This window comes from Nicotiana attenuata, unplaced genomic scaffold, assembly GCF_001879085.1.
Source record: "Nicotiana attenuata strain UT unplaced genomic scaffold, NIATTr2, whole genome shotgun sequence".
Classification (NCBI taxonomy): domain Eukaryota; kingdom Viridiplantae; phylum Streptophyta; class Magnoliopsida; order Solanales; family Solanaceae; genus Nicotiana; species Nicotiana attenuata.
This window is the reverse complement of record NW_017671314.1, coordinates 282,889-291,880: the sequence shown is the minus strand read 5'-3', so window position 1 is coordinate 291,880 and position 8,992 is coordinate 282,889. Positions and strand designations below refer to the sequence as shown.

The 8,992-nt window shown below is 33.3% G+C and overlaps 2 protein-coding genes across 3 annotated transcripts; one reads left to right on the top strand and one right to left on the bottom strand.

Moving 5' to 3' along the window:
* Window positions 1-816: 816 nt before the first annotated feature.
* LOC109207504 (calmodulin-7) lies at window positions 817-3,299 on the top strand. Its single transcript, XM_019370442.1, has 2 exons — window positions 817-1,078; window positions 2,703-3,299. The coding sequence occupies exons 1-2, from the start codon at window positions 1,003-1,005 to the stop codon at window positions 3,074-3,076; spliced, it is 450 nt and encodes a 149-aa protein (XP_019225987.1). The 5' UTR covers window positions 817-1,002; the 3' UTR covers window positions 3,077-3,299.
* A 731-nt stretch (window positions 3,300-4,030) lies between these two features.
* Window positions 4,031-8,020, bottom strand: LOC109207502 (ubiquitin-conjugating enzyme E2 22). Of its 2 annotated transcripts, none has more exons than XM_019370440.1 (7): window positions 7,795-8,020; window positions 6,385-6,487; window positions 6,103-6,247; window positions 5,949-6,026; window positions 5,490-5,602; window positions 5,262-5,365; window positions 4,031-4,553 (listed from the first exon to the last, which is right to left on the bottom strand). In XM_019370440.1, exons 2-7 carry the CDS (start codon window positions 6,385-6,387, stop codon window positions 4,193-4,195), a joined length of 804 nt encoding a protein of 267 aa, XP_019225985.1. In that variant the 5' UTR covers window positions 6,388-6,487; window positions 7,795-8,020; the 3' UTR covers window positions 4,031-4,192. The 2 variants fall into 2 exon arrangements, with proteins under 2 accessions (XP_019225985.1, XP_019225986.1); XM_019370441.1 differs by lacking the exon at window positions 7,795-8,020 and adding an exon at window positions 6,590-7,755.
* Window positions 8,021-8,992: the final 972 nt, after the last annotated feature.

Below are 8,992 nucleotides of genomic sequence, written 5' to 3'. Positions count from 1 at the left end.
TTGTTTCTTGCGCACTTCAACAATAAAATCAAACTGGTTAAAGAGATGCTATCAACACTTATTTGTGGTCTATTTCTTTGAATTCTATATAATAATAGAAGAATCATCTATATATGTAATGGAGAGAGAATTTAATTCCATAGGTTGATATAATACCAACTTGCTAAAAAGAGATTGACATAACTCAAAAAGTTGAAAGTGCTTTTAGTTATTTTTAATTGTCTAATATACACTTTGGTAGAGTAGTACAATATTTGTTGCCATAATTAATCCACTAAAATTTAGAAAAAGACTGTTTTATATTCTTGAAATAAAGTGAGTGCATACTGATTAAAAATTAACTAATAAAATATAAAAAAAATATCAACCAAGTATCCAATTGAAATTATCAAGTATTATTTATATTATATACGAAAGTTCGCTTAAGAATATTGTTTGATCTACGCCAAATTAAATATTTGTCTTAATTTACTTCTCAAAAATTTAAAATTCTTATAAGCATTTTAAAGCGACAAAGTTTGCAACTTTATTTATTTTTGTATATTCCTCAAAGTCTTAGAACATACACTTCCAAACTATAAGTGAAATCGCACAAATTGAGGTTTAGTAAGTGAAATAAGTTTATTAAGATGGATAAATATCATTAATTTTTGCTTTATATAAGATAATTTTCTAAACTATATTTATTACTACATTATGGCAATAAGGGCAAAGCGGGAAAACCGGAAACATTGAAACAAATAAACCGATCACGTCCGCATATAATGTAGGGAGAGAGACAAGTCTTTACTTATTTTGTTATTTATTCTTCTTTAATCCAATTCTTTCTTTCTATTTTTTTTACTTATTCTATTTAGCATAGAAATTGTAGTCATTGGTATAAAAGTAGCAATAATCCCATAGTTCCGAAATCGAAGTGAATTGAAAAGACGATTATTGTGTCTGAAATTCCAGAACAATCTTCTCTCTTAAGTTTTCTCTGTAGTTGAATTGAAGAAGAAAATGGCGGATCAGCTAACCGATGACCAGATCTCTGAGTTCAAGGAGGCCTTCAGCCTATTCGATAAGGACGGAGATGGTTCGATTTTCTTTCTCTCTCTGCCCATGTCCAATTTATGTGATGATATTAAGAAATAATTTTTTTTTTTAAACTTGTGATCTAAAATATGAAATTTACATTTTTGTGGCTATAAATATCTCATTTTGTCACTATAAATGTCTTATCAAAGGTAAAATGGTAATTTTAAAGATGAAATTGTTTCTAGATACGTAAATGTATCAATCTTTGCGCGAAAAACTTAAAAAAAAATAAAGTGTGACACATAAATTAGTACAAAAGGAGTATATATTTTGTGTTTGATGTTTATATAGGCATGTGTATGATCAAATTTATTTTCAGATCTGACGTTTGGTTTTAATAAATTGATTGATTCTGAGGTGTTAGTCCCTTTTGGTGTTTGGTTTTTAAGGTGTCAGATTGATATATGAGAAATGTTAACTCGGTTAACAGGGAATAATTGCTCTCCTTGCTTGAAGAAATGCTAAAAAACTAGTGAACATGGAAATCTTGTAGTTTGATGTTACTTTGATGGATTATTGTATTTTTTGAAAACTAATTAAGAGACATTTCGAGAAGTTGAGTAAATTGAATTGGATTAGGGGTAGAAGGAGAAATAATCTAATTTTGATGATAGAGTTGGCCTTTACCTTGTGGTTTTAGCTTGTTTTAAATGCTGCCAAAAATCCCTTTCTAAATCTATGGCGGGCTTTGTTTGAACTGATTTTGGTTTGGAGGAACAATTGTCTTTTGGTAGGAAGGAAAAGGCTTTCCTCAAAATATTATTTGTGGTAAATGTTTTCAAATGGAAATTATTTATTTAAGGTTGATAATAGTGTCATCAATTATGGATAGTGTTTTGCATTGAAAATTTGATGCAGATCTTGTGTTAACGATTGATAATAATGTCTTAGTATTGGTTGGACGAGTAACGTAAAGAGATGATATATTTATAAAGGAGCATGTTTTTCCCCATAGTGAAGGAAATCATTTTCTTCTTTTTAGACTATGATGTTAAACAAGAGCAGATATTGCGTTCTGTTTGTGCCAAATTAGAGTGATATAAATTCTGGCAACAGATTTGTTTGAGGAAGAATGGTATGTCAGGGATGATGTTAGTTCTCTCGTGGGGGGATTCGTTTTTAGCTGTTATGTGAATTCTGAGCAGTTTTGTTTGTAATTTACCACTTTGGAACTGGTTATGCTAGTTCATGTTATTGTGATCCTTAAATATAAATACAAGTAACATTAATTGAGGGAGCTTCTTAGTATAGTTATCCGTTTGTGTGGTGCACTGCTGATTCTGGTGTCTACTTGGAGATTCTGATTAGTGAGATGGTTGAAAACTTTATCTTCTGAATTTATTTACTGGGTTACGATTAAAAAAGGGCGTCTGATTTGTATATTTGGATTTATTTAATCAACAAAGATTTTGTTATTTTTATTATCGGTTCGGGCTTATAAGTTACCCAGAATTGATCGTTTAGCTTTGATATTTTCTGGACATAAGTTGGAAGGTGGTGCATCTACTGTTTTCTTATGTCTGTTTGAATTGGGAAGTAGCTTACTGACCCAATGTTATGGTTAGAAATGTGTTTTGTTAAGTATTTTTCGTATAGTAGGGTAATTGTGAAGTTTTGTATAGGTTGCATCACGACTAAGGAGCTTGGGACTGTGATGAGGTCGCTGGGACAGAACCCCACCGAAGCAGAGCTCCAAGACATGATAAACGAGGTGGATGCAGATGGTAACGGAACCATTGACTTCCCTGAGTTTCTAAACCTCATGGCCAGGAAAATGAAGGATACTGACTCCGAGGAGGAACTGAAAGAGGCGTTCAGAGTGTTCGACAAGGATCAAAATGGCTTCATCTCCGCTGCTGAGCTTCGTCATGTGATGACTAACCTTGGGGAGAAGCTTACTGATGAAGAAGTTGATGAGATGATTAGGGAAGCAGATGTCGATGGTGATGGCCAAATTAACTATGAGGAGTTTGTTAAGGTCATGATGGCCAAGTAATTTCACCATCTTCTATTGAAGTTGAAGTTTAGACTTGTTAAAAATGTGAAAATCCAAAAATAATTCATTGGGATAGGATTTGCCTAGTGTAATGTGTTTCGTTGTACCATCTGGATGTATTGGACCTGGAATGAATGTAGTGCTTTATTGTAAGAGTGGTGGAGTATCTTTCTTCTTCTTCTTCTTCTTCTCTTAATTGATGAATGCATTTCCTTTATCAGCATTACTGTGCTGTTGTTTCCGCGAATTAAATGGTAATCTTCTTTGAGGTTTCTGGTTTTTGTTGATAACACTTGTGATTAAAGAATCTATTGGTTAAAATTGAAGCTAATAAAGAATCTTTGGTTAAACTTGCAGTCGATGTTTCAAAACTGTCACTTCAAGTTGATACGTAAATAGTGTTAAATTTTCGAACCGTGAAAACAACCTCTTACAGAAATGCAAGGCAAAGCTGCATAAAATAGACCGTTGTGGTCCGGCCCTTCTTGGGACCCGCACATAGCTGGAGCTTAGTACATCGGACAGCCTTTTTTTTTTTCCAACGTCTATCAATTTCATCTTTGGGATCGATGTTAATTTCCAAGTATTAAAACTTGATTTAGTGATAGAAAGAAGGTGATAAGCTAAGCACTTTATCATCACAATGAGAAACCGTTTTTCTCTTCTGTTTCCCCCCTTTGACAAGTTATTCAGCTGGAAAGGAGGAGAAAAGTATAGGTTTATGCACTGTTTAAGGATTAAGATAATCTTTTCCTTGTAACAAAAAGGAAACATGTATATATTGCCCGCTTCTGGTTACAAAAAAGATAATCGATAAACAACATAATTTCATATTCCAAATCCCCCTTTTTAATCGGATGCAACTTCGACCACAAGTTATTATAACTTACAATTGCCTGATTGAGTTGCAACCATTGCAAACTACAGACTTCAAATTTTGAACAAAAAAATTTCAAGACTGACAATGTAACCATAAAACTTGAAAGGAACAACTCAAATAGTCCATTTCATTTATCAGGACATAATACAAGCTCAGTTCTGCAGAACTGTTTCTTTCATCTATCAAATAAAAGCAACCAAAAAGAAAATAAGATTTAGTCCCCCCATTAAAACAAGTTATAATCTCTTCAAGCTTTTCTTTCTCGCATCAATCTTCTTTTTATCTGCAGGGAGTTTATGCAATCCAGCTTCCTTCTTCAGGGTTACCGATGGTGGTGCTGCTGACCCACTAACCGCTGTGTCCGCAGTTGAACCGGGGGCTGGCGGCTGGTCTAGACTGTTTCCACCTTTTACAATGTTAGCTGTAGGGGCTAATGGAGAAGGCTGTTGGAGAGGTGTAACTCCAGATATTGCAGTCTTCTGATCAACGTTACACAGTGAAGTATTTGTCTGGCCAACATTTAGGGCTGTAGTAGACTCGGAAATAACTCCTGTTTTTAACTTAGTCTTTGGTTTAGCATGAATACTGGTATAAAGCCTGCATGTTTAAACACAGAGGAACATTGGACGGTGAGTAAGTAGTACATTCGGCAATCGAAACAGTGGTTTAAACTACAAAAGGTAGCTAGTCATAAGTTATATCGAAACAATATTCCCCACAAACACATAAGCCATGCTAGTGAGCAACAGTGGTTTAAAGTCCCTATGCAACTTAGCCGTTGGATTTACGAGCAGGAATTCCAGGTTTATGCCTACAAACACTTTTTTTTGATAAGGTGAAGATTTTATTAAAAACAGTATCAAGCTGATACTGTAAAAATACAAAGATACTGCTGGCTTAAAAACATTAAAATCCTAAGCAGTCTAGCATATCATGAAAATTCATAACACTTGATAGAAGGTAATTTTATGGCACTTCATCCTCCTTGTCACATTTTACATCTACAAAGAGAAATGAGCCTGAGTTGTGATTCGCTTTTTTGGTCATCATAAATTGATTAATACTGGATAGATGTATGATCAATTCCTATTTGCATCCCCAGTTTCAACCATGTCATCAAAATTAACGGTAGCATCATTCCATGAATCCACAAAAATAAGATACAACTTAAGCACGACAAAATCATGTTCTCTCCGAAAATAAAATGGCATTTAGATACAGGATAATTAAGCAAGTCAGAGTAATACCAGATAAGAATGTGATAAAATCGTACAAGTGTGACATAATGAAGTGACACTAACTTACCTTGCATGTCTAGCATACTCGTCATAATTATCAAGCAGCATTTTACCAGCTTGCTCATTTAATGCAGATTCTGGAAATGGCTCGATCAGTAAACACCTTACCACCTAATACAAAGCAGCGACCACAGCAAAATAACAAATCAAAGAAAGGAAAAGGTCAGTTCACACTTATATTATTAAAGTCATCTAGGCAGGCTCGATATTTGACTTAGAAGAAGCAGAAACTTACCATGAGAACATGTCGTAGGCCCAAATTAGGATTCCAATCTTTTTTCAGAGCATTGACACAAATTTCGCCATTGGAAGCAATGTTGGGATGAAAAATCCTGGTCAGAAAATAACCTAGAGAGATAAACAAAAAATGTAAGTTATATGTGCTCGTCCATACTGGGCCTAAGCATTGGCAAAAGGTAACTGTTCCGGAAATATGTCATGAAAAGTGACAAAGATCTTCCCTAAAGAACTAGCAATTGTAACTTATCACGGAAAAAAAAAAAAGAGCTTGCAAAAGGAAAGTCCTAAAACAAAGGAATGAAGGGGAAAATACGACTAAGGCGCTTCAATTGTGATTAATACAGGGCCCAACTGATTAAAACAAAAGCTAATGCAAAGCTAAATTAGATACAAGTAAAAGACTACAAAAGCATGTCACAGGAAAAACTTAAAAACATTGCATGTAGAGACAAACCTTTGGGCGGGGAATGAGGGAAATCGTGCGTCAAAATCAACTTCATGCGGAAAACCCCATTCTCGTAAGGAGTCCCAGCTGCATGTAGTGATAGAGCAATTAGAACAACTGTTGTGTCTCAAAAACTGAAATATAGACAACAAAGACACCATACCTGGGCCCTCGATATCCGCATATATGGTTGAAAAATCATCATCGTTTACACCTACTTTGATGCCTTCGGGAGGAGTTTCATCAAGATTTTTCAATTCCTTTGCCAATTGTTTTATCACGTTTGGTGGGAGATTTTCATTAGTTGCCTATGCCACACCAAATTAAGGAGAATATCAATTGACAGATGGCATAAGGAAAAAGTAAGAACAATTTCACTTGCACATAGGGAGAAAATGACATCAAGAAACCTAGTAATAGCAACATATTGAATTTGATTAAATACCATAGCCAAATATAAGTATAATCCTAGGATCAGTTGGCAACTGCACGCAAGTAGTTTTTGCTGGTAGTTCAGATGTTGAAGACAATCAACTTATTATTGGATCCTGCAAAAGGGCCAGAAAAAGATCATCAGAATACAATCCTTCAAGATTCGTTCAAACAATCATAAGACACAAGCAACTAAAGAGCTGTTCAAAACGATCCACCTTGTGCTAATCCACCAGATGCAGATAACATGTGTCTGAGAACCACAAAAGTTCATAGACTTCTCTTATTCGTATTAGTCAATACAATTAGACAAAAAGTGAAATAATATCTCTTGTGATACTCGAGATGAAATACTACACTTGACTATTCCAATCAGACATTCAGCTCTAGCTTTCTGAACTTACACTATCTACCTAGTAGCACAAAAATTTCCTATGAGCCTACGGCATACCTATTTTGTTAATAAGCTCGATAGAATCTTGATTATCGGTATACCTATTCTTGATTATTTATAATGTTCAACTACAAAAAAGAAAAATCCCTTCACAATCAGGACAGCAACATCATCAGATATGGTAGATTGACTAGTTTCAGCGTAATGTCAAATGTAACGACATTGCTCAGATAATGATATATTTCCTAGCCAAAAGTTGAGCACCATGGAACCAATAACCAGAGCAGATATTTTCAGATGGAAACCTCATGTTGAGACAATAACTCCACAAGAATAAATCAGTGCCAAAATCCTATATGCCTAACCATGTTCGCACAAGATCAAATCGCCATCGAATAGCAGATACAGTAAAAGATAGTCCAAAGACTTTATCAAATTCAATTTCAAATACAAACTAAAAACCCTAGTAAGGTGAAGTGGGGAGAATAGAAATTACATAATCTCACAAACAAAGAAGATCGAAGATTAAAAGGTTTATTGCTTATCACAACCAAAGTCAAGACTTGATATACTTTTCTATAGCCACTTTGAGTCAAATTAAAACCCAATTTTGCTATTAACACATATCCCAAATGCACCAAGATAAGCACATAAAGAGTCAGTAAAACTGTAAAAGACACAAATACAAATATATTGGAATCTTCACAGCAAGTGAAAACCTAATTAGTCAAGTAAAAAGATCCTATCTTGACAATTAAACCAGAAACACAAGTCCAACCATGAAAGAAAAGAACTTTACATACAAAAAAAAGTCCCATTTTACAATTAAAATCAGATAAAGCACCGATCTGAAAAGAATCCAAGAAATGGAAAACCCAATTCTAAAAATCAAATCTTTAATCAGTCCCAAGTCAAGAATCAGGTACCGATAATCAAGATTGAATTTTAACACAACAACAGGCATCAAGATAGTGCAAGAAACAGAATTCTAGAGAGAGAAAGAGAAACCCCAGATGGGAAAAAAAATACCTTCCGATTGAGGAGAGAGAAAGAGAGAGATGGGTGTGGGGATTTAGAGGAGTAGTGGGTCTATTTGATTTCGATTTCCCTAGTTGAAATAACACCCACAAAATCCAGAAAGGGATGGCTTTTAATAAATCATTGATGAATGGATTAAAGAGCCAATCTTCATTGATATATGTACGTTACATGCCAACAAAGTCCAGAGAGGAGAGGGTTCGTTGTAAGTTGTAACACAGAATAGGTATATAAAATCGGTTTATGTAATATTATTTGATTCGATACATAACATTTTTTAATAAAAAAAATTAAATTCTTAATCTTAAATAAGTCGTAAATCTCATTAGTTATAAATCACATAAAATAGTAAATTTAAAATCAAGTTATTTTTAAATATAAAAAGTATTAACTTATGGGACAGAGTAAATTGAAACATATGTACCATAAAATGAGGATAATGAAAAAATATTTTTTCTTTTAATTTTAGAGGTAGACTTGTGAAAAAAGAATGATAATATATTTGATGAAATTTAAATTTGTTTCCATTTTTTTTTTCATCATTCTTTTATCCACATTGGTTAAGTGAAATCGTAACCAACAACAATAACAAACCCAATATAATACTACTGGTAATAAAATCATAACCATTAGACTCCATTACTAATCTAAGTTCTCAACTGAAACATGACGCTATTCGAGCGTATTATGACAAATTTAATAATAAAAATGTAGAACTATTAAAATTTAACTTTAAAAGTACCATATGACATCGGATTATGCTTATGAAAATGTGTTATATTGGAGAAATATATAAATTCTCAATTAATGTAGTAACAACATTAGTTTACGTATTTATGATATTTCGAATTCAATCTTAGTTTACGAGGAACTTTCACTATTTTTTAAAAACATTACTAGTTAAGTTATATTTTATAAAATTGTGTTAGTTTAGTGATAATCGGTCTAACGTTTTATTTTTTATTTTTCATGCTATAAATCTAATAGGAAAGTGATTATATTGGATTTTATACTTTTTCTACTAGCATGTTTTTTTCATTGTGTCTCTTTTTTTTTTTCTTGAGATTTAAAATAAATTATATTTAACTCTTTAATAATTGAGGGAAATTATAAAAAATTACTCCCGCCTTTGTGTATAGACTATAGAGGAACCACATGAGCTAGCATTTTGTAATTACTCGAGAATCTC